This window comes from Monomorium pharaonis, chromosome 2, assembly GCF_013373865.1.
Source record: "Monomorium pharaonis isolate MP-MQ-018 chromosome 2, ASM1337386v2, whole genome shotgun sequence".
Lineage (NCBI taxonomy): Eukaryota > Metazoa > Arthropoda > Insecta > Hymenoptera > Formicidae > Monomorium > Monomorium pharaonis.
In genome coordinates this window covers 13,045,949-13,072,771 of record NC_050468.1, presented here as the reverse complement: position 1 = coordinate 13,072,771, position 26,823 = coordinate 13,045,949, and the positions used below count along the sequence as shown (strand labels likewise).

At 25.7% G+C, this 26,823-nt stretch overlaps 1 protein-coding gene and 1 long non-coding RNA gene across 2 annotated transcripts; both read right to left on the bottom strand.

Moving 5' to 3' along the window:
* Positions 1-515: 515 nt before the first annotated feature.
* Positions 516-26,823, bottom strand: LOC105836186. Its single transcript, XM_012680043.3, has 5 exons — positions 26,591-26,823; positions 13,556-13,631; positions 5,053-5,919; positions 4,123-4,243; positions 516-2,042 (listed from the first exon to the last, which is right to left on the bottom strand). The coding sequence occupies exons 1-5, from the start codon at positions 26,663-26,665 to the stop codon at positions 1,835-1,837; spliced, it is 1,347 nt and encodes a 448-aa protein (XP_012535497.3). The 5' UTR covers positions 26,666-26,823; the 3' UTR covers positions 516-1,834.
* Positions 14,439-18,136, bottom strand: LOC118644373. The gene is made up of 2 exons (XR_004962190.1): positions 17,874-18,136; positions 14,439-17,810 (listed from the first exon to the last, which is right to left on the bottom strand). It is a non-coding gene; the product is annotated as an uncharacterized LOC118644373 (long non-coding RNA).

Genomic DNA, 26,823 nt, shown 5'->3' with positions numbered 1-26,823 from the left:
ATATATAATATTACAAATACATGTAATATTTATAGAATAAAACATTACCGTCTGTAAAAAAAATTTTTATATAAATTTAATATAGATTAATATAAATTTTATTAAAATTAAATAAGATACTAATAAGATTTTAATAAGAACTTGGTTTTTAATTAAAACTTTATAAATATTTAATTTTGATTATGTACAGATCTATATTAAGTATTACATAGTCTTATTAAATGTCTTTATAAGAATTAAACAAAATAAATATGTATATTAAACTATATAAAATTCTTATTAAACTCTTATAAATTTTTATAAAGTTTTTATTAAAATCTTATTAGTATCTTATTTAATAAAATTTATATTAAATCTATATTAAATCTATATAAAAATTTCTTTTCACAGGCGTGTTTCTAAGAAAAGGCTTTAATTTCCTTATTTCAAATAATGTCATTTAAAGAAATAGGATTTTTTAACATTTTTATACTTGCGTGACATTTGCAACCATTTCATGTCATTTCTGCATTAGCCAGCGATTTATTATTGTTCCTTTTATTTAGACAGTACACTTTTGTATAATGATAGCACACACGAGTAGAGAGAACAAACCGTGATACAATTTATTGGATTTCTGATCGACCAAATTTCGTCAATGAGACGAAAATTTTAAATCATTTATGAGTTACAAAGAGAAGAGAAATATCTTTGCCAGATTTTGCTTTGGACATAAAGATATATTTGAGTATTTTGCTCAATAGAAACTCTATCATTTAATTAAAGAGGAACGACACACCATAATGTTTGTACTTGTCACTTCCTTCCTAAGATTTAGTTGTATTGAATATTCAATTTTGCACCATAATTCTGAGATTCACACACTGAGCTGAGTTAATATATACAATTACACATTAACAAATGTATATACGCCGTTCATATTTAGATGTAGTTAATTATTTTTATGATACAGCGTGTTTTGAAAAATCGTTGAAGACATAGCGAGAGTAAGAGCTTCTTTAAAAATTAAATTTACTTTATTTAAGAACTGTACTTTAAAGTAAATAATAATTAATTTGTTTTTTATTATTCTAGATATCTTTATCCAGAGAATCTTTTAATCAAATTAAATAATTTTAATGGCTCAATCAAGCAGAAGTAATTTTTGTGTATTCCTAAATTTTGTTTAATTTATACCAGGATGAACTAACAAATTTTGCCTGCCACAAATTATATTATTGTACCAAATTTTTTTTTTTATAGAAATGCAAATGTTTAATTTTTGCCATTAAATATTAAAAGAAATGTTATAGCTAAAAATTTTTATTAAAAAAATCTACCTTAAATGTAATTAATACGCGAGATAGTTTCTTTCCATTTCCAAACAAAAATTCTGCAGTTTTTTTATATTAAATACTTATATAATGTTACGAGTGAAACAATTATTTTTAATTACAATTACTTTCTTTCTTAGTTTATTCCTTAGAATTTGAAAGAGATATATTTAAAAGTTTTCTGTGTATCGAAAAAAGTAAAGATGTTAAATAATTTAGTCAAAAAATGATTTACAATTTTGCTTAAAAAATAATATAACGATTGCGCGATGTAATAAAAATTTGACGTAATAAGTTTGGTTTTTAATTTGGAGTCAGGGAACAGTAATGGCAGAAAGATAATTATAATTTGTGTCAAATATTTTTTGAAATATTTTTACGTAGATTAAAGTTTTTTTTCGTAAATAGAACAAATGTATGCAATTCGTGTATTTTGCGATGTTTCTCGCTGCGCTTCTCTTTGCCCTTCGCCCTTTTCATGCCCTTTATCTCGCTATTCTCACTCCTTCTATTCTGTGCAATTAACGTCGCTGCCTGTCTGTCAGATAATTATTGAACCTCTTGACGAATCCATCCCAACTAGCTCGATCAATCTCATCAAAGTTCCGTTTGAAGAAACTGTCGAATGCAGTATCAATTTCGTCGATGTTCCTTTTTGAGAAACGATCAAATCCCGATTGGTCGCTCTCATCGAAATTGATAGGCCGTACGTTCATCATGTTGGGTCGTCTGTAATAATAGATACGATCTGTAAAAGAATCTCGTTTACTCTTGTATATTTTATTTAAAAATAAAATGTTATATGAAATAATAAATAACATTTGTGTATGTGTGTGTTTTAAATTTACTTTTTCAATTATATAGAAAAATATCAGTTTTAGTTCATAGTTTTTACAAACTTTTTAAAACTTAAAACTGATTATTTTTATGTGTATATGACTGCATTATATTAATAAAAATTGTAATAAAAAAAATACTACATAAATACAATATATAAGTAATTTTAGACTAAACTGTCAAAAAGAAGGAGTTATCAGTGAAATTAGTCAGACGCAATGAAGAAACTGTGAATGCTTATAGCCAAACTAGTCAGAAGCGATTTATAGATATCCTTTTTTTTCGTTCAGCGAGCTTGAATAGCCGTAATTGAATATCCGTAACGATATCTGACATTTAGCGCTTATAAAAAGTGGCGTTGAAACGAAAAGATACAATAAACATACAGAAAATGTTTTATTGAATCACGGTGTGAAATAACAATCGTACAAATATCGGAGACACTTTATTCTGTCGTGTTCCTCATCGCATTCTTTCAATATTATGTTTTACAAAATTCATTTTTTAAAATGTTACTTATAAATAGTTTTATTAATACAATAAATCACAGTTACATTGAACAAATTCGGTTTGAGGAGGGAAGGTAAAGAAATATATATCGTTCATAAGTTTGTAAACGCTTGAGATTTTCCTACATTTTATGAAAAGTCAAGTACTTAGCTTACATATATAAAAAACTTACTCAAGCTTGCATATATTTAAAAAATCTTTAAAAATTTGAAAGTTTATGTAAATCAAGTATTATAACAAACATTTTCATCTTTTTCTTCTTTTTCCGTAAACTCTTTAATTTTAAAGTTAAACAATATTCTATGAGAGATGTGTTTTACATAAAAAGTTTGATACTATTGCAAGAAATCAGCGTACCAATTTTTTAAAAATTATTTTAAAGAAAACGTTTTCTTTAAAATATATTAAAAAATTTTTGTTTGTAAATGTTTTATTAGATTACAAAATAAAATAGCTTCAAAGTAAAATAAATTGGAAAAACTGACATTTGTGAAAAGTTAAGTGAATAGACGACGATCGAAGTCGTGTTTATGACCAAGTTAACAATGAAAACACAATAAAAAGAGCGAATATATCAAATTTGGTAAAAAAATCAATCTCTTTGTGTGTGATTGTTTAGTAAACGACATATGGCGATTTTCGTTGGAACAGGTAAAAGAATATGTATAAAAGTGACGAGATTGCGAGAGAAGAAATAAAATACGCAACAAGTTGTATATATTGTATAATTGACAATTTTTTTCTTTTTCTTAGAGAGAATAATATTATTCAAACGTGTGGAGAAATTGCGTTATAATTGTTTTGAAGATAAAATTAAACCAAAATATCGTTTACATTAAATAAATTCTAGCTACATGTTTTTCATTCAGACACGAAAAGTAATTTTAAAGCAGGTTTGAAGAGATCTCGTTATATCAGTCAAGAAAAATTAAATTACTTTGAAGGTAAATTAAATATTTGTGTATATGCAGAGCTGGAAGTAAAATGTAGCGAACGAGATACTTGACTTACATATATATAAAATGAGGTTGAAAGGACACAGAAATAACAATATAAATTTAAGAGATGTAATATATACACGTCATTATAAATATATGTGGTTCTATTAAATTAAATAGAATCAAATTAAATATTAATACTATGTATATATGTGCATATGTACACACACACACACACACACACACACACACACACACACACACACACACACACACACACACACACACACACACGTCTTGTGGCAAAAGTAACAAATTATTACTTTTGAGTAATAGTAATGATAACACATTTTTATATAGTACATTTCCAACTCTGTATAGTATATGCAATGTTTAATGGAAAATATTCCGATAAAAAGTTTATTTAATGGAATATGAGAGCTTTTAAGTTGGCTTTAATATTTTATTATCAGAGGTTATTTTATTATCGAACATATCGATAACAATTTAGTGAGGGAGATTACCTGAAAGGTATAAACCTCTTGCTTTCACCAAAGGTGGCTCCAGATAACGAATCCAACCCTCGACGTTCTTGTCGCAACAGATGGCCTCCGCCAACACCGTTTATCTTGTGGTTGCCCATACCTTGAAAATTTCAGAAAGCTGTATGTACTATGTTTACATTAATTTTAATAGGAGACTGGAGACAATATTATGAAAATTTCAAGATAATTGGAGAATAAATTCGTTTAGAAAGAATAAATGCATTAAAGAAAATTTTATTATCTTTTCATTTAATATAATGAAAACGGCAAAAAAAGCAATAGAATCACAATGTTTAAGTTGTCGCTTTCTTATAAGATAATTAAGTATTTGACAATTATTGTAATAAGTCAATGCTAGTTAGTTAAATTAAGCGTATTACGAATGAGTATTTTGGGAATTAAGAAGATTCTTTTATAGTGGAAAACATTTTTATATTTTAAGAATAATATATTTAAACAATTTTTAAAAGACATATGTTTAAAATTATTTGAACTTTTTTTCATTTTAATTTAAATAATAACATAAAACATATTTGTTCAATTTAATGTACATATATATATATATATATATATATATATATATGCTGTCATTATTTATATATTTTCTATATTGTCTTTTTCAGCTAAATTCCTCCATTTAAATGCGATGGATCTAATTTTAATTAAATCAAAATTATTATTTGCATGTTTATTAAATATAATAATGTTTAATTCTAATTCCTTACATAGTACATATCAGGTAATTACAATTCAGAAAGAACTACATTTACTGCAAAATTAAAATATATTATTTAGAATAATATAGAAGTCTTTCTTCATATACAATCACTTCTAAGATGTTCTACATTTGTTTCCTTATCCAGTACTAATCCACCATAATTAGACACTGACTAGATTTCTGGCAAAGTTATTTCAAGCTTCTCACAAGATTTCCACCACCGATCTGATCCAAATTTCGCACAAGATTTCCACCTCCAATTTCTAAATTTCTCAAGAGATTCCCTCCTCCAATCTGGTCCAAATTTCGCGTGAAGTGTAGCTTATCAGAGGTGCTTTCCGATTGATCAACACGATGTTTCGTCTCTGTATTCGGATAAATGAGGCTTCTAATCAAATTTCCGCCGCCAATCTGATCTAAATTTCTCAATAAATGTCCACCGCCAATCTGATCTAGATTCCTCACCAGATGCCCACCGCCAATATGATCTAGATTTCTGACCAGATGCCCACCGCCAATCTGATCCAGATTTCTGACCAGATGCCCACCGCCAATCTGATCCAGATTTCTGACTAGATGCCCACCGCCGATATGATCTAGATTTCTAACCAAATGTCCACCGCCGATTTGATCTAGATTTCTGATCAAATACCCGTCATTGGTTTGATCTAAGGTTCTCACGAGATGGCCACCACCGATCTGATCTAAATTTTTAACGATTCGTTTAATAGCCTCTCGCGCGTTTGGAACATCACGTTTGACAAGTTGATCCATAAATAACTGATTATTTGCTTGACCGGAACTGTATGGATGACTTATTGTATCTGCGAACGCTAGGGAGTTGATCGAAGAATTAATGAGATTTTCATTACGAAATTGATTAGCAAGTCCCTCTTGATGAATTGTATCGAATATTTGCTTGTCACCGGCAGAATTTAAATATTGAGTTAGGCCACTCTCTTCTTCGTTTAATAAACCTTTGAATTGCTTGTCCGTATTCCTGACAAGATGTCCGCTACCAATTTGATCCAAGTTTCGATTTGCGTCCTGGATTGTTCCTACAATAAAAGAAAGAAATTATCATAGCTTTCTTTCAAGGGTTAAAATTTCATTTTGGTGAATATTTATTACATATTGTTATAGTAATCGAAATATTCATATTGAATTTGCATTAGACTGAATAAATTAATAAACATGCAGAGTATAATAAATATGGAGGAATCAATTTAGCGCCAAAATCTAAATTCATTGAAATCGCGATACATGCTTCAGTGGTTCTAATTTTCATATTACGTTTATTTGCAATGTCAATTTGTGATTCATGTGATTACTCATGCCATGCATTGTAAATTATAATACTTATAAATAGAAAAAGATTACCAATACTAGAATAAGCCAGCTAAAGTGGGAGCTCTTTATGTCTTGGTACATAAATATAGTTACACTGTATTAATACTAATAGAATATATTTAGATAATTAAATAAATAAAAATCTATAATTCTTACATTCATGATTTTTTTCTACATAAAATATAAATCCAAATCTAATTTAATCTAATCTTTATGTATATTTGCCTTACATGTTACGTCTTGTAGAATAGCATAAAGTATTTGTATAATCGATAAAAGAAATATTTTACATTGACGCAAAAGGCTTCTAGGAATTCTCGTATATTAATTTATAAATATTTTTGTACAAATGATTCATATTAAATGAAAAGAAAAGAAATATGTAACCTATTATATTAGTTTTAGAACTAAATGTCTTATTTTTAATTATGTTGCAAAAATGTTAATTATTATAAAATATAAATAGTACTATAAAAACTGTTATATTATTGAATAAAAGACATTAGTTTATATTTATATTTTTAAAGTTTTATTTTTAGGTATTGTTTAAGAAATAAATAGCCAAAAACAAAATGTGAGTGTATTAGTAAACTTCCTTTATTTAATATTACCAAAATAGTCTTTTCATTTAATTTTAATTGCTGTTTTTTTTATTAAGAGAAAAATAGAATTTTATAGAATTTTATTATGTAAATATTGTTGATGTAACGAAAAAATAAAAATAGTGTTTATAAATACAATAAACGCATGCAAAATCGTGTCACATACCTAATATATGTATATGTAATCATCTCACAAGACATTTTTAATTATTATTAAAAAATATATAGAGGAGCAGATGGTAATACAATACCTATTTATATTTTGTACAATAATATTGTTAATAATTTGTATTTTTAGAAACGAGTTTAAAAAACGGTTTTATTTAAAAAATATAATTTATTAAAATTTATTGAAAAATTATAAATTAAAAAATTTATTCAAAATAAAAAGATATTGTAAATTACGCCTAATCTTTTATATAAACTGCAATACTTAAAATTTATAATATATGTAATATAAACTATATAAATTTGCAGTAAAATTACAATAAATTTATTATAAATAACAATTTTAATGTGAAAATCTCAAAGAAAGGGCTATATTAGACTTGTTGAGATATTAGTATGCTTAGTACGCTTAAGGGATTACATTAACAAAATTCCATTTTGTGTAACTTTACATAAATTGGAATGTATACAGTCAAATAAAATATTAAATAACAAAAAGAATATTTAAGTGTACATATATTTATGTGGTTATACGTTAAAAAAATAAAGAAATATATGTAATTTAATGCTAAAGTATACATTGAAAAGTTTTCAAAATGCTTAAAAATAAAAATGCTTTGTAATGTTGGTTGTTATGTAGCCTATTATTAGAGACTACTAAATGATTCCATAAATAATTATTAAAATTTCTTACTTAATAACGGAGATACCACGAGTGGCTATAATATCTATAAAGACCATAATACCACCTTTTTCTTTATTAAAAAAGTAATGAGAATATATTCTTCTTAATAAAACTATACAAAATTTCTTTATGTGAGCAAATTAATCTGTTTAATTAGTTATTTGTAAGCAAATTAGTTTGTTTAATTTAATACTATATAATCTCTTTTAATATTTAACTTTAATTTAATACTTAATATTTTGTAAGTAAAGATATTCAAAACAAAAATTTCTTTTTTTGTGTCAGTTTCTTATTATGTGCATAAGTTAATACGATGCATATAAACATGCATATAAAATTTATGCGTGCTATCAAAGTCGTCAAGGAATTGCGTGAGGTGAATTTTATCATGCAGTGGAGGTTTGGATAAAAGTCACAGGAGGATTTGTATCCACAGGTACAATAAAACTATACAACGATGAACAAGTAACATGCGAATCTTTACACCATGTTATCACGCTTACCTCCGTTGACAGCAACCGCGTGATTTTATGAACAATCCGTGCACAACATTTGCGTGTGGCAATTTTTCAGGAGAATTTTCCACACTCACACATAAAATTTCTTTCACGAAAATTACAAAGACGAACCAGCTAATTTCCCAGGTGTATTGTTTAAGCTTGGCCGTTAGGCGAACTTTTTGTTTGACACGAGATGATTATTCTGGAACCGTTGGACGCACACGTGCTCCAAGTGAATAATTAATCGCATGATTTAATATGGAAATACACAATGAATGATGAACGTATGTATACAGTATAAGAAAGATAGGAGTCGAAAGGGCGAAATAACAATGTGAATAAATGATACGAATTATTAAGTTTGGAATAGCGATTTGGTCATATCCAGGACTTTTTCAGGCAAGGTTTTCATCAATTCTTTGTTTGTAGTTGTTACATAAATAGCAATTTTTAGCGTTAACAATATATAATATTGATTTTTTCAATATTTTAATGCTTAGAATTTTTCCGTGTTTCTCTTTTTAAAAGTTCAAAATTTTCTCTTTAAATAAATTTTTTTTGGCAAAACTTGATACTATAATTTTTTTATTTAATTATACCAATCTAAGAAAAAGTTGTTTTTTTATACAAAATAATGATAAATTATCCATCGTAAATGAAAACAATATTAAGTTTTATAAATTATATCTTTTATTTTTTTTCTTGAAAAAATATCTATAAAATATAGTACTCAGTTAAAAAAAAAAACAGTACAATAAGAAAATAAAAAAATATTAACCAAAGTTTAATTTTTGTAACGCAGTAAATAATTATGATACAGATGTGTTTAAAGAACTAAAATAAATCTTCAAGTCTATACTTTGAGAAACTTTTAATGAGAGTTGAGTGGCATAATTAATTTTCTAATGACCAGTAAAAGAATAAAAACCTGCAAAATTGATAAGTAGAACGTTCACTTTTCAGAATTACACGAAGCGAAGCAGTTGATATAGCTCAATGGGATAAAAAGCACGTGAAAGTTTAAAGTCTTATCTTTAAATGATTTTTTTTGGCGGAACTCGATACCATAATTTTTTTATTTAATTATGTCAATCTAAGGAAAGTTGTTTTTTAATACAAAATAATGATGAATTATCCATACTCTCTAAATTACTATCAGTGAAAAATTACTGAAATCAGTGTAAATATACTTATAACTTGAATATACTTATATAACTTACCTATCAGTGAAATAAATACACTGATTTTTCAATTATACACTAATTCTAAAGTAAAATCAGTGAATACTCACTAATTATCACAGTTATAAGTATACCACTTCAAATCAGTGAAAACACACTGATTGCAATTTAGAGAGTATGCTACCGTTATATGTTTAAACTGCAATTCTGTTCAAGACGTATTGCATTGAATGTAAAATCGTATCTATGTGTATGTGTAAGTATGTGCATGCGTGCACACATGTGTGTACCGTAGAAGAGATAAAGATTCCACTGTTAGGCATTGTTGCAGTATGTAGTGGTTTGAACTGATAACGATGGCATTGCAATTGACAATTCATCATTATTTTGCATAAAAACAAAAACAACTTTTCTTTAGATTGACACAATTTAATGAAAAATTACTGTATTGAATTCCGTCAAAATGCATTTTGAAGAGAAGACTTTGAATACATGCTTTTTATTTCATTGAGTTACGTCAACTACTTCGCTCAATGCAATTCTGAAAAGTGAACATTTTATTTATTTATTTTGCAAATTTTCCCTCTCTTATTAGTGACTGGAAAATTAATCATGTCACTCAATTGGCATTGAAAATTTCTAAAAATACAGACGTCATATTTTATTTTTAGCTTTTAACATTTTAACTTTTTAGCTCTTTTAGCTTTGTTGACTTTGAAAAATTTTTTTATTTTCTTATTGTTTCTTTTTTTTACTAAATGTAGTTATATTAAAAATGTATACTTTTCATATTGTTATTGTATATGCCTCGATAGTGAAATTGTTAAACATCCGTACGAAATGTATAAAGAAACTCCACTTTTTAAATTACAATCAGTTTATTATCACTGATTTGCAATGGTATATTTATAGCTGTAATTATTAGTGAGTATTTATTGTCTTTTAGTAATTTTCATTTCAGTATTAGTATATATAATCACTGAAAAAACAATGTATTTATTTTATTGATTGACGAAGTATAAGTGTATCACTGAACATCAGTGCATTTTCATTGATTTCAATGATTTTTTACTGATTGTAATTTAGAGGGCAGGTTTGAATTTTGGATAAAGTATTATAATAAATTATTATAATAAACTTTTTATAATAAATTCTTTACAAGTTTTTTGAGAAAGCGATCTTATAAACGCTTCAGACCTTCAAAGTATTAATATAATTAAACTCGTTAATTTAATTTGTGAAGTTACGCATTTTAGTTTCACGGGATTCGCAGTGTTTTAAGCCCGACAAGAATTTAAACACACAGTTTATACCCAGACAGCACAATGTTTAAAATCGGGACATAAGATATTTTAAAGACATCTTTAAGATGTTTTTTAGTGATGTTTTAATTAGTTCCTAAAAGATATCTAACAGACATCTAAAAAACGTCTATTAGATATTTTCAGGAATTACAGAAACGTGAATTAATATAAGACCATGTCAGTCATATGATTTTCTGCTATTGTATTGCTTAATAATTTGTTAATTGTCTAATTTTAATTGGAATTAAAAGTAAAGATGTATTTTTTATAATTAAAAATAGAAAATTTAAAAATTGAAGGAATTTGTGTCCGCTAATTCTATTTTCGAATACGCTAACGGCGAATAATATTATTTTACTGTGATTGATTACATAACAAATAAATTGGATATTGTTCGATAGAAAATGTACAACTCTATTGTTGAGTTTAATTTATTATTTATATCTACATACACGTGCCTTCAGTCAAGTAAAAAAATATATTATATTATAATGCTACGTGAAATATTGCAACATGGTAATTCTGAAAAATTGATTTCCATCGACAAGTAATCCATATATCAATCAACAATCATATATAATACACACAATTTCTAATCTTTGAAGTAATAATCTTTTCAGAAAATTCTTATTTAAGCTCTTATTTAAATTGCTTTTTTTATTTAAAAATTTCCATTTGTTTGCCAGTGTTCAAAAATGTAAACGTTAGACATGATTACTTTATTATATATATGTGTATATATATATATATATATATATATATATATATATATATATATATAATATTCACGTCAGTAATTCATGTTTATACACTTTTCAAGTTGATTAAAGTTAAGAGCTAATCAAATTATTGACAATGGCTAAATTAACTGTTACGGTTTCTAAATAAGTGTGGGCGTTTTGTAGAAGTGTGTTTATAGTCTTTGAATCGCTGATCGTAATACACTCTAATCGAGCTATAAAATGCATTTAGAAAGATACACCATAATAAGCATCGTAAACTTTTATATACTTTTATCTATCAGGACAATATTTCTTGTGTACGTGTGTGTATTCTGATCTATTTTATACACGCATCATTTTTCAATTTAATTTTAATTATCTAATAAACCTGATGTATTAATGATTTCAAAAGTTTTTTTTTATAATTTACAATTTAAGTCTTTTTTTACTGGTTTTAATGTCATCTTAATTTTGTTCTATTATTACGTTTATATATCATTTCAGATAAGTCATGTGTAGTGATGTAATTTGCATAACATCACATAGCTTGTTATAATATTTATTCAAAAATAACGTCAGATGAATTGAAATGTCATCAGTGATATTTCGATGTTATTTTTACGTTTTATTGATGTTATGCTTTGATTATTACTGATATTACAACTATAATGAAATATTCAACGTCACTATTTGCTTAATTTTGTAAGATGGTTTATTCTATGATTGAATGTTCTAACAACTCTAAAATAATATTTAATTTTTATGTTATTTATTTAAAAAAACATATTATTCATAAACAACAATTTGTAGAAAAAATTCTAATTTCTAAATTAAAGAATTGTAATTCTATTCCATTTTAAAAATTCTAGAGAAATATTTTAGATTTTATTTTTTACATATCTATATTTTTTTCCTTTAATTTGCTAGTGTGTTTTCATATTTTTTAAACTTTTTTAAATACGCACAGGTCAAGGAAATTATTATTTTTTATTTTCTTGGAAAATATTGTACGTATCAGATTTAAAAATACGCAATGACAAAAAATAAAGATTATATTTTATATTCATATATAAAAAAAATTATGATTATATTTTATATTTATAGATATAAAATTTAACATTCAAGAATGGCAAAACTTTTCTTTGTTTTTAACAAGTTTTATTTTTTAATATGTTTCCATTCTGCAAAAACGTATTTATTTTATAAATTTTATTAATTTTAATTTTTTTATTTTAAAGGATTTTGATTAAAACAATTAGTTGACACTCCTATAAATAATTAATTGAAACGTGTGGTAAATATTGTGTGTATTCGTATTAGACCAACTACTTGACATGCAATTTCGATGACATCAAAGGGCAAAGGAATATGGTTTATGTATAGTAGCCTCGGTGCGCGGTATCGATCTCACATCGTTTTCTCTTCCGCGACAATACATAGTCCACTATAATTAGATGATGCGCCAGTATGTGTTTAAGATAAAAGTTAAAGTGGAGAATTGTCCCATGCATTAATCGCGTATAATTGCAAAAAAATTAGCAGCAAATTAATTTATAGAATAGAATGACTTGTGTGCGCGTTTTTTTTCATTTACGTAACGTAACAAATTAAACACAATTTATTTAAGTATTTATTAATTATTCATATTAAATTGATTCCAATTTAGTATAGTATAAATAGTATAGTATTCAATTTACTATAGTATAAATATTATTCAACAATGCAACAAAAATGCAAATGTGTTTATTGATATTTTCATGTGCTCTTATTTCAAATTTTATCATCGGTTATACTTATAAATATATAATCTGTCTCTATTGTCTATATTAAAAGAAATAAAAACATACAAAAGAGAAGAATTAAAAAATTTTAAAATAAAAATAATTTAGTTATAAATTATAAATGTATTAATGAATTGCATCTTACATTGTATATAATACACACATGTATCTTTACACTTTACATAATATACATAAATTACATAATATATATTCTGTTATAAATCTTGTATAATTTAAAATCTACTTGTAATAATTTATGAAGATTTTGTGTGTGTAATTTTATAATTAACATTTATTTGATAAAAGTTAATATTTGTAGTATACTATATATTAGTTATCTCTCTTTGGACATTTTCTCCTTTTCCATAATAAGTATAAAGTTGTCCTTTTTTTAAACTTACTTCGATCCTCCCAGTATCTTGCCAAGAGATCTGCCAATCCTCCATATTCATTCTGTTGCAGTGTGTTCGGTCCAGCCTGTAACCGTATAAAGAAAGAAACTTTTTAATTGTAGCCACAGGCTTTTTATATATATTTATTACAGGCATCTTGTTTGTGTTATACCAATAACTACATTGTTCGTTAATTATTACACGTTGCGTTATCTATGCTTCATTATATTAAAAAACATGGCAATAAAGTTTCTACATGACTTTAACTTTATTATTAATATTTTTTATTAAAATTAGGTAGAAATGTCATATGAGTTTTGTATCAAAAAATATTTTCGATTTTTATTAAAAGTAAAAATTAAAAAATGTAAAATGTAATTAAAATAAAAATCAATTTATTATATTTAATAGTAATATATAATATTTTAATATTAAAATATTTAATAATTATATAAATTACATAATTACATAAGTTACATAAACTTATATTTACATATCTTACATTCCTCTATATTTTTCTTTATAATTAGATTTTTGATAATAATTTCTATGGTGATAATTAGTTCTTCATATTCTTAATTATCTAAAAGGATACTAATAAAATTATCACAAAATTTAAAACTTCTATTTGTTTCTCTCCTTGTTATTATAAATAATTTAAATAAAATTGTTGCATAGAGAATTCTTTGAAATACGTACATGCTACATCACAAAGAGATGTTTATCTATTTATGTTTTTTAATTAAAATTGCAGAATGCATTACGTGGTTTTGTTTTATATGTTCTATTTGAACGTCAGATTATGAGTTCGCGTTGTATCTTTAACACAAGTTTGACGTACAGACTCAAATCTATCACAATAAACTATTTATTCTCATCGGAAATTTAATTATTTATTTCAGCTCTGTCTATTTGACATTAGGAGATCAATCATGTAACTTCGTGGAACTTTTCATTTTTCACTTAACTTCTTCACATATTAACTTTTCTTTATTATGTACGCAATTTTATTATTCATCACATGTAACTTCGTACAGGAAAAATACAAATCACTAAATATGATTAGTAAATGAAAATTAAAGAAAATTATTAGTATCGCGTGAATAGTAAAAGTTTTTGCGGAATAAATACAGCGAAAAATAAAAAGTTTTATAAAGTTACATGATCGATCCTTTGCACGATTGAATGAGCATTGCAGTGTAATCCATGTAGTAAGAAAAATATAATAAATATAAAAATCAACTTTCTCGAGTACGCATAATGCAAACCTTAAGATCGCGTGTAAGAACCATATGTTAAGTGCTCGACGTGACGACGGCACGTGTTTGTCGTTCTTATTGCAGATAGCTTATCGCACACTTGCCACGAGGTTGCGAGCATTATACTAATTAAAACTCATTCGTCGTACAGTGTTTGCCCTTACATCTATCTATTTCTTTACGCATCAATTGCATATTATAAATTATATATTATCTTACAGTTATATTCTGCAGTTTCAGTCAATTAAAAAGTGTATTATAATGGTTATGCATATTCAACGCATTTTTTGACTTAATATATTATTTCGCTATTGTAATACAAGCATAATGTTTTTTTTACATTTTCTCTTGCAAATATACTATTCTTTGTATACAATATTTTAAAAAATCAAAATTTGTATTGCTTTAATATTAGATACTTAATGTGTAATTTGAGATTTATTGGAAACTTTTATCTTTAAAATTGTGAAAAATTAATTTGTCAATTAAATTGTCATTCAGTTAAGTTTCATGAAAACGTTGAAAGACTTTTAATGAAAGTCATAACATTTCTGCTTATAATTGTTTTGTTTAATATTAATATCGTCGTCTGTGTAGAACTTAAGCGTCCTTTATTAGACTTGTAAGGCGAAGTAACCCGTCAAAATCGATTCTGAATGCACCATCTGCAAACTAAAGGTCGATATATTACTGTAGCTACAGCTCGTCATTACATCATTTACTTGACTCACACGACTAATTATGAAGGTTAAGGCCAACGTTGTATCGGAGATCTTGCATTTTTACTCAACGAATCGCCTTTTTCCCCTCAATCGAAAAGCATTCTTTTATTCTCGTCTAAGTACTTATCGTCCACTGGTGAATATTATTGGTGAATATTCGACAAAATCAAAAGCGTTATATAAACGATTAATATTCTCTTTCTCTTTCTCTCTGATTCTTTATCTATCCATCTTTTTTCTTTCTTTCTTTTTCTTCGTCAATAAACTGATGACATTTTAGCAATTTAATTGAATTTTACGAAAAAAACTTTTCGCTTCAAGATTTTCCGGAGCAGTTGCAATTTTCTATAACGTACCGGGAATGGTAAGCAAAAAGAAGAGAAATGAAATTTTGTGTACATTGCAAAACGCTGGAGAATGGAAAATTTTACAGATTTAATTTCGCTCTTAAAACCAAACGTCGCCGACGTCGACGGTGCAGCTTCGATCGTACTGATGAAATCTCATCACGCACCGTTACTTATTGTAACAACGTGAGCTGTTATTACAGCAGTTATTACCAGCGAGTATTACGGGTAACAGTTAAGTTGACAAAGTTAATGAAGTTTCGATTTATTTTAAATAAATGATTGACAATCAATCAAGAAAGTTTTTTTTTTTCAGAAATAATGCTAAAACTTTAGTTGAAAAATTTTTAAACATGAGATTAAGAAGATTGAAAATTAGAATTATAAGAACATTAAAATGTACTTCATTAAGAGTAAAGATTGCAATTATATGAAATATGATACTATTATTTATATATGTATCTAATATATACGTATACACTATAGTCTTGCGAAGTATCCGTTTTACATAATTCTTTTTACGTGGTTGAAAGTTGCAAGAAATAAAATCTGCTGGTAAAAGATATGTAAGAAAAAATGCTATATATATTTAAAAATATTTGTTTTATATAAATATATATATATATATATATATATATTTGCACGAAGAAATATTAAGTTAAAAAACAAATTTAATTTTTTTTAATATACCCCAAAACAATCAACTAATCCAAAAAGGGATATAATAAAAACCATTAAGTAAGAAATTTTAGCTCACATTAATATAAACCCATATATATATCGAGTACAGAAAGTTTTCAAAAGAATTAATCTTTCACATTTTATATTCTGAAAAAATTTGTAAAATGTTACAACAGAAATGTTTCTAAAATTCTGATGATTTGATAGAATACAGAATGGTTGTAATACAGAAAATTTTTTAATATTATTAAGTATATAATAAATGTGAAAACACACATGCATACACATATTTAATAAAATTTTCATGATATTAAAATGACGCCAAAAAGATACTAAAATAATTAGAAATCTTCTTTCAATCATGCACGATTTATTTTTATGTTATTTTGACGTATTTTGACGTTTCTGTAACTTATTGTTCTTGGGTATATACATGGCTTGTGATAATTCCAAAACAATAGATTAATACAATTACTTGTATTTTATATAATTGGACTATGAAACGGCAATACTAATAGATTAGATAGTATATAATAATACGTTAAAAAGCAAATAACATTTGTTGTAATATTTTAAACTTATATCTTTTTAATTTAGAAAGTTAATTTGAGTTTTCCAAAGAAAAAATAAATGTTATCCAAATATGGATTAAAAAATTTTATGTTATGTATAATAAAGTACAGGTACAAAAATTTTACGAAATTACATTCTAGAAACAATGCACATTTATTTCCCACACAGCACACATCTTTCAGAAAGCTTTCTGTAAGATATCGGAAAGATATCTTCTGTCAGATATCTTTTAGAAACCTTTCTGAAAGATGTTGTGCTGTATGGGTTAAAATTAATGAAAGAAAATTAATACAAAATTGTATTTGAGCGCGTGCAATTGTGCGAATATGTTTGTGCTCAATATTTTATCATTCAATTCACTTCTTTTTTTCATTCAACATATCAGATTAAATAAAAAAAACATTAACATTTCGATATGTTCAATAGCGCATTGCCACGAGATTGTTAGATGAAAATTACCTTGGAAATTAGGAAAATAATAATATCCTCGTTGCAATTACGATTTTTTACAACATAATTCTGATTGCTATCCCTGATATGTATCACACAGTTGCATTATAGATATCATTAGTATGCATGGGAAAACTTTTCGTGAAGGAAAATACGCGCAACCGCACGTATATCGTCCGAGCTTTAACAAATTCGGTTATCGCCGAGCCATGCGCGAACATCTCCCCGTCATCTGAAAGCCAACTACTCGCGAATGTCCTTGCAAATTACAATCTCGCGTGTATGCCCTACGTACCTGCTTCAAGTTTTTCATTACAGACAGCTGATAGTATCATCAGACATGAAATATGAAGAGGAAAGCGTTCTATGAGAAATACGTTATTCCCTCCAAAAGTCAACTGGTTGTATCTTACGCTCTCCTTCACATCTCCTTAAGATGAATGTCGTAGAAATGAAGATGATTCTTACTACGACAAAATTCTAAATGAAGTGACAGATAAAGTTAAAGTTAAAAGCTACTTTCTCTCAAGAAGAAGAAGACACGGACTGTAAAGTAAATTTTATTACTGATATTTTATTTGAAGTTTTAGGATAATAATATATAGGAATAATAATAGTATAATATATAATATACAGAGATATTAATAGGATAACAATACGATAATAATATACAGAGCAGGATAAATCATTAAAGATATCATGGATGTAATTTTGTTTAAAAGCAACGTATTAATTTTTACACGTTTCCTTTATTAATTTATCTCATAATTTTGTGCACGAAAGTTATAAGATATTATTATCATGAAGTTAATAGTTTACAAGATATTTTATATTTTATTACAAAATATGCCAACATAAAGTATAACTGTTTCATAATTATTGACTTTTATATATTTTTTTATATGGAGTGTTAGAGAAATCGTATTCTATAAAAAATTATATAATCTTATTTAAAAAATACAAAGATAGTTTTCAAAGCTATTCTATCTAGACAAAAATTAACTTCATCAAATAATGTTATCCTCAATACTAAACGATTAATAGAAAACAAAACACTCATATTTTGGTTAATTTTAAAAATAATAGCTTGTAGAATCTTTAGTGGTTTACCCTGCTAATGTAACTAAATACGTTATTTCAATACGCTATTTAATTTTTTTTTACTTTGTCTTTTTCGTATAAAATTTTTTTTCTTTTATCGAGAAATTCAATAAAATAGCTAAATACATTACATTTGCGTATTCTTTCTATATTAATTCTATTCAATTTGTTTTACGGCATGTCAGAAATATTAAAATACAAGACAATCATATTTTACAATCTCCGTCCGGTAATTTCGGAAAGCACTTCTAAAGTCGATCTTCACTTTAATCTGCATAAAATGACATGGTAAAATGATGTCTGTTTCGATATATCTCGTAATATGATCACGGCTTATCCAGCGGAAAGCTAGCTAGAGTCATTGAGCAGCCTTGTGTCAAGATAATGTCTCGACAAGAGCAAAAAGGTCGAGGCACGAGACTGGCAAGCAAAAATATACTATTTGGCATTGCATGACGCGCACCTTCAGAGAAACGTTGCGCGCGATTTGATGCAACAAGTTGCGAATGCAACGAGGTACATCGTGCTCCCTTCTCACGATGGATTATCAAGTAAAACGCACGACAAACAACTAACGAAAGTCCTTGAAGACTTAAGGGAGGATTAATATAAAACGAGATTGCTCTCGAACAGATTTTCAAAGTGAAGGCTGTAATTACACCGTAGGCATTGTAAAACGTTCCTTTTGTCACTCTTCTCTATAAAGAAGTTACCTGCAAAAAAAAAGTGTTCTATGCCGGCTCTTTATTTTAGCAGATTTCAATTCAAATAGCACATGAACGTCCATTAGACATCCACCAGATGTCGAGTTTAGACATCGACCTTTAAGTAATCAATTAAAATCTGATGTACATTTTATAAATGTGATTTTTTCACAACTTTTAATATCTATTGAATATTCAAAAAAGAATCTAAAATAAACATAATTTCCAATGCTTTACTATTCGTAATTGTTATTGTTGAAACTAGTAATTTATTAAAAATATTAGTTTTCAACTACCGAAAAAAAAAGATCAGGTAGAACGAACCAAGCCTTCGGGTTGAGTAAATTTGATTACGTTCAATTACAATCGAATAAAATTAGAAAAAAATTTAGTCTATTCAACAAAGCATAAGAGTACCAACTGAAAAATTTAATCAAAAATAAAGGTTAAAACAACTAAATTGTAGTTATATGGACATTAGATGTTTCAATTACCGTGAAGATTGATATAACTGCATAATAGGAGTAATTTTATTTCTGAAATAGTAATCTATCAATTCAATTAAATTTTTGTTTAATATAACTGTATTTTCAATTTATTTGACATAAATAAGATGTTACAAAAACCTAAAAATTATGTTGCACAAATTAAAATAGCTAATACACCATATACAACTTTAAAATTGCGTTCATTTAACTCAATTTCAGTTGCTAATACCGATCTCTTTTTATAGTGTAAGTGAAATTAGTACCAATACTTATAAGTTATATTATAAATAAGTATTAATACCTCATGAGTTTGCAAATACTGAGGCTAATTGATATTATTATAACTGCACAGTAATCAATAATCAATAATTTTAATTTGTAAACGTTATATTGTGTCAGAGAAAAATAACAGTCATTTTTTTCAACTTTTAATTTAATATTTCTTATTTAATTAAATTTTAATTAGAAGTAAAAAAGAAATATAAGCCTGTATTCAGAATACACTTATAACGATGTTAGCGCGACATTGCGTCATTCTATCTTTGTTTTATGTATAACGAACAATGAAGATAGACTAACGTAATAACGCATCACAATCTTTATTTTGAATATGGCTTAAATTTTTTTGAAGTTTTTATATTTGACTTTTTTTATATTTTTTTACATTTGAAGATGAGTTAAAATATTAAGGATATATATTATTCATTCATATGAATTCAGGACACAAGAGACTGTTCCAGTTAGTCTGAAATTGGATATTCCTTGAAAGTTTATTATGAGACACATGAAATGGTTTGTATCATTTTGACAGTATGAGGAGGATGGAACACTGTAAAGATGGCACAAAATTGAATCAAATGTCTGGAAATAATACATATTTAAGTATTAAAGTATTACATTATTTAAAAGAAATCTTGCGCACTTATTGCAATGTCTACTCTTAATTGCCCATTAAACTTTTTACAACTAATTAAAATTTTCAGGAGTCCTAATATATTGTTATTATTTTCTGATACAATAATTAAATTAATCATAAAAAAATTTTTTATTAAGTTATTTTAAATTGTTCCAAATAAATAATTAATATAACGTTACATTAATATATTGAATAAATGTAAAAAATAAATACTTGTTTTAAATTATTATTTTAATTTAAATTAAAATTAATATTAAATTAATATTGAATACATTAAAAAATATCTATCTATTTCTTCAAAGCATTATTTCTCAAATAAATAATTAATCTAGACTTTAGAGCAAATATTAAATTAATGTTGTATAAATGTAAAATAAATTTTTTTCCTTGTTTTTTTAAATAAATAATTAATATTATTTTTTATAATAAAACTGTAAAATTTATAATTCATGAAGAATAAATATTAAAAAAAGCATTTTAAAAAGTCATATTTACTCATTGTAAAAACTATTAAAACACTTCTATTAATTTTTCTCAAAACTTGTAATTTTATATTGCTATGAATTGGTCTGCTTAAATTCTTGAACAAAACTATTGCCAATTATTAGAGAATTAGACAATTATTAGAGAAGAAAATGATATTATAGGTCACGTAGGTATTACGACTATACAGAGAGAATTTTCTCTTAAAATTTACCCTCAAAATCTAGTAATTGTGGGATAATGTGTGACCTCGAGGAATTTTACTATACTTTTTAGTAAAATTTACTATACTTTTAGTAAATTTTATTAAAAAGTATATTAAAATTTCTCGAGGTCACACATTATCCCACAATTACTAGATTTTGAGGATAAATTTTAAGAGAAAATTCTCTCTGTGTACTGATACCATTTCTATTAGTAGCCTGTTGTTATGTAGTGGTGTCAATATACAACAGCCAATAATTGTTATATGATATTTTTATTTTTAAACATTTCAACACTTTATTATAATATACTTTAATATTTAATATTTAATTACAGACACACACACACACACACACACACACACACACACACACACACACATTCGTATTCTTTCTAAACTTAAGCGTATTAGCACACAAATGTATGAGTGTCTTTTTGTTAGGTAATTTTTTATTTGTTTGTACATTTTAAATTATGTAAAGTTAAATAATAACTTAGCGCATACTAATGTGTCAATGATTTGGCTAATATGATCTTTTTTTGAAGTTTTTATCAAAATAGTTATTCGATAAGTTGTAATTTTACTATTAATCTATAATTTTACTATTAATCTATAATTTTACTATTAATCTATAATTTACATTACATCTATTATATGGATACTCAGCATTGTAATCTATATGCTAAAGATTTATGTATACGTACATACTTTTTGCAGGTATTTTGTAATATTTTCTCTTTATTTTGAATGAATAAAGATTTGATAACAAAACATTGTATTTTTAGAATAAAAGTAAAATTTTTAATTCTTAATTTTTGTTCTTATTTTTATTTATTCACGTGAGCCTCTGTTCTCTTTTAATTTATTATGCACTATTACTACATTTTTATAAATGTTATTTAGTATAATAAGTATGTCATAACTTTGCATTTAAAATATTAAAAAACTTTTTGATAAATGTAATCGTTAAGTTTTTAATTTAAAACACTAATTTAAAATAGTAATTATTAACAAATTTATTACATAAAACGTAAATGATAGAAAGCATCATATACTATCTTCTTTTCTATACATAGTCTAAACATTTTCATGTCTGATTACATACAGTATACTACAAGGAAATGCCACAATTGAAATGTTTTTATAAATTTTTATAATTCTTTTAACATTTGGTTTGAAGTCTAAAAATTAAACTATACATTTTCATAAATATAATTCAAATCACACATTTTACAAAAACATAAACATAAGTTTTGGTTTTTATGAATTAAGAAGTTATCAATAATTGATAAATTTTGAAAAACTTGTGTAGACAACTTACAACATTAAATACAAATTTTAATTAGCCATAATATACAATAGTTGTAAAAACAAATTGGTTTTTGTTGCTACGTAAAAAGTTGTAATATTTTATGGAAAAAACAAGTTTAGATTTAAAGTTCTATAATTTTAAGACATAAATTCTAATAAATTTTTATATATAAATAATTGTAATATTCTAAATAAATAGATATTTTATAATTACTTAAGATCTTGTTGCTTTTCAAATTTTTTAAGTTAAATTTTTATGAAATATTATTTTTATCAATTTTGTGATTTTTTCTAAAATGTTGTAATTTGTGATACTTACTGTTATACTTTTACAAAGACATAAATATCAACGAAAAAATAAAAAATTTTTATAAATTTCTACTTTTAGAATTTTATACTTATTCATAGAAAATTTTCGTATAATTTTATACAAAATATAACGTCTCTAAAAAAAGACGTTCTCTCCATACTGATTATTATGATAAATATCTATATGTTCTAATAATTAAATTGCTAACACCATTACGGAATGAGAAAATTACAAAATAATTATAAATTTTTAAATATTATAGGTTAAAAAAGTACTATTTTTTTTGCTCCCTGGAAAAATACCAAACATAGACAACTAAACCAAAAAGTTTGTATGTAAAATAAATTTAAAAATGAGCGAAAATATATGTTAGAATGTACACAAGTCTTTAATTATACAAAAATAAAAGAACTAAAATTAAAACTAAAACTAAAACAGTGCGTATACGTAATGCATTAGATATTTTATACAATATTATATTGTTTAGCAAATTTTCCAACACTTCCCGACATAATAAATATTTTCTTTTTTTATATATGTCAATGAACACTGAGAATTAATTTTTTAGATGTCAATTCGGCGTCATTTTTGGATTCTCTTTTTTGCTGCTGTAATGCTTAAATGAATTTAACTAAACTGTACCACATTTCTAGAAAAAAAAAAACAGCGATTATAAATTTTGTAAGTTATCTTAATTTTATATGGTCATGTTCAATCAATTTACTAGAGTTTAAATTTATAACGTTTAATAAGTCGAGAATAATGATTTAATAATATGATTTATAATATTTATACTAAATTTCGTGTGAAATTGGAAATAAATATCATTCTTGCACGATCTACATTTTTATATAATATTCTTTCTTTAAAAAATTTTGTTTTAAATTAATAATTGAATTTATTATTGCCTTTATTACGCGATGTCGATTTTGGTTGTCCTAAATCAGTCACCTAGCGTGCGCTACTTCGTATCGCAAGTAAATCTCGTCGTACATACATATATCACTATAATTTAAAATTATTTTTGGATCTAATCATATTTTTATAGTTATTTAAAAATAAAATTTGTAGTCTGTTTTTAACTAAGGTACCTTTACCCAATATGCCAAATTGGGTACATGGTCATATTGGGTACAGGTACCTTATATTAAAGTTCTCATTAACACAATATTTAATCTATGCAATTTATGATATAATTGCTATAATTGGAGATTTTAATATAATAAGTTGTATCATAAAATAATCAAATATAAGCATCATTACAAGTATCTAGTTATTATTACCAATATATAGTAACAATTACTATAAAAATGTTTGTAACTGTAATTATTTTATTATGCAATTATATAATTGCAAATATTACACATTTTTTCAGCGTATCACTTTTTGTGTTACGAAATGTTTTTTTAGAGTTAAGATCAGAAAATAACGAGTGTTATCTGTTTTCCTAAATAAAAAAAAACTGTGTATTAAATCAATAGTCAAATTTATTGTTACTTCTATTACGCAATGTCGATTGATTGTTCGGAGCTTGGTTGCGTCGTGTACGCAACTTTGTGTCAAAATGTCGTCGTGCACTTTAACAGTTAATGTAATATTAACGTATTATTTATAAAGTTTTATATTGTAGGTTTTTTATATATTATGAAGTGCTTCTAATTTTAGAGTTAGGATTAAAAAATAGCATGTGCATCTGTGTTGCCTATTAATAAATTGATTTATATTGAATTTTTAGAAACAAATTGCATAGCTTGTAATTTTAAAAGACAATGATATGATGTTCATAAATAATAAATTTGGCAATTGAGTTAATTATACTAAAAGCAGAGTGTAGTCTTGTGCACTTTGTCACTCAATTACATTTGTTTTAGTGTGACGGACATGTTACAACGAAATTAATTACGTATCAATGGTGTATGTAGAGTCGAGTGAAATTCAATCTTTGCATATAACGCAGAATTGTCGAAATTGACAAATAAACAGTCTATCGACCGTGGCGCCTCGTTATTTGGAATTATAATGATCGGTAGAGTAAACACGAGCCTGTTGCATACGTATGTTGGAAATTAAAGCATACAAGCGTAATATACAATTTAATTACCAAGCTCAACAATTCACATTTAACGCGTGACACAATAAAAAATTTTATTTATATAACGCAGCAAAAATTGCATATGTTTATTTATTATGAATGACTTCCTTTGACCGTGCCTCAAGCTATTAATTTTACATTTGACAAAATGACGCAAAAAGCTTTTTTATGCGATGTTTGCACGAATTGCTCGTATAGTATAATATCATTTACGTGAAGGTTGTTCAATCTCTGTGCATTTAGCTTTTCGCAATATTGCACCGCTACGCATCGTTGTTTGCGAGAAAAGCAAAAATCTCATATTTTGACGTTCAATTCCTACGCATATGCATCAAATTTTGTGGCACAAAATAAAAAGGTATTGGGATTCAAAACTTCATCTATATGTACGCCCAAAATGTGACCAGTGTTTGATACGAAATTCATATATAAAATTGGAAAGAAATATTTTTTATATTTTTACATAATCTACATTTTTACATGATTAAATAACACTTTATTCTCTAAAATACCGATTACATTTAAAATTTCCAGTTGCGACAATTTTTACTTATTAAACGTTTAATGTAGGAATAAGAATCCGAAGTAGTAGCAGGTAAAAAATTCAATAATATATTAATAATGGTAATATGCAATAATAAAATTTTACTATTATGTATACTCATATACGTTGATTAAAAAATATGTGATATTTGCGACTATAATTGCATAATAAAATATTTATAGTCAGGAATATAATTTTTATAGTATAATATAATATAATATTATAATAATAATATAATAATAATAATCATATGTGCATAGTAAATACTTATAATGATTATTTTACAACTTATTCTTAAAAAATCTCTATTTTGATTGTGGCAACCATATCACAAGTTGCATAGATCAGTTATTATTATTATGAAAACTTTAATAGAGTTTAAATAGTCTATATTATTTTAATTTATATTTTTGAATAACTATAAAAACATGACTGGGTCCAAAAATGACTATAAGTTATAGTAATATTATGATTATACCAACGTAACTATTTTTTTTCTCTTGGTGTAATAGAATTTAAAAAATTACATATATGTATAAGAAACTTTCATAAATAAAAGTACAACTATATTTTAAATTAAGAATTTGAACGCATCAATATACATGTTTGTGAGGTTTGAAGTAAATCCCATTTAAATACTTAGCAAAGGAATTAATTAATAAAATACAATTAAAAGGCAAAAATCTTTTTTTTATATATAAAATTAATTATAAATAAATTTGTATCTTTACAATTTTTAACATAATTTTACAACAAATCAAAATTTTACAATAAAACGAAGTGTTTTTGTGAAAGTTTTTATAAAAGAAATATAACTAAAGTTATGACTGTGACATGTAAATAAAAAATATGTTTTACCTGAACAGGTCCAGCCGCCGCATAAGCGGCCACGCCAATGAAAACGATCACGATCGATGAACCGGAAAGTGCCATTACGCCACGACGTTTAAATAATGCTTGATACCAACGGATGCTGAGGACTCGTTCTTAAGAGAGAAACCGATCGGCTGCGGTTTCCGCAGGTTTGTGACGAACACGTCGTGAAAAACGCGTGGAGTGCTCCGAGTCTCGTGCTCCCGTGAAATATATAG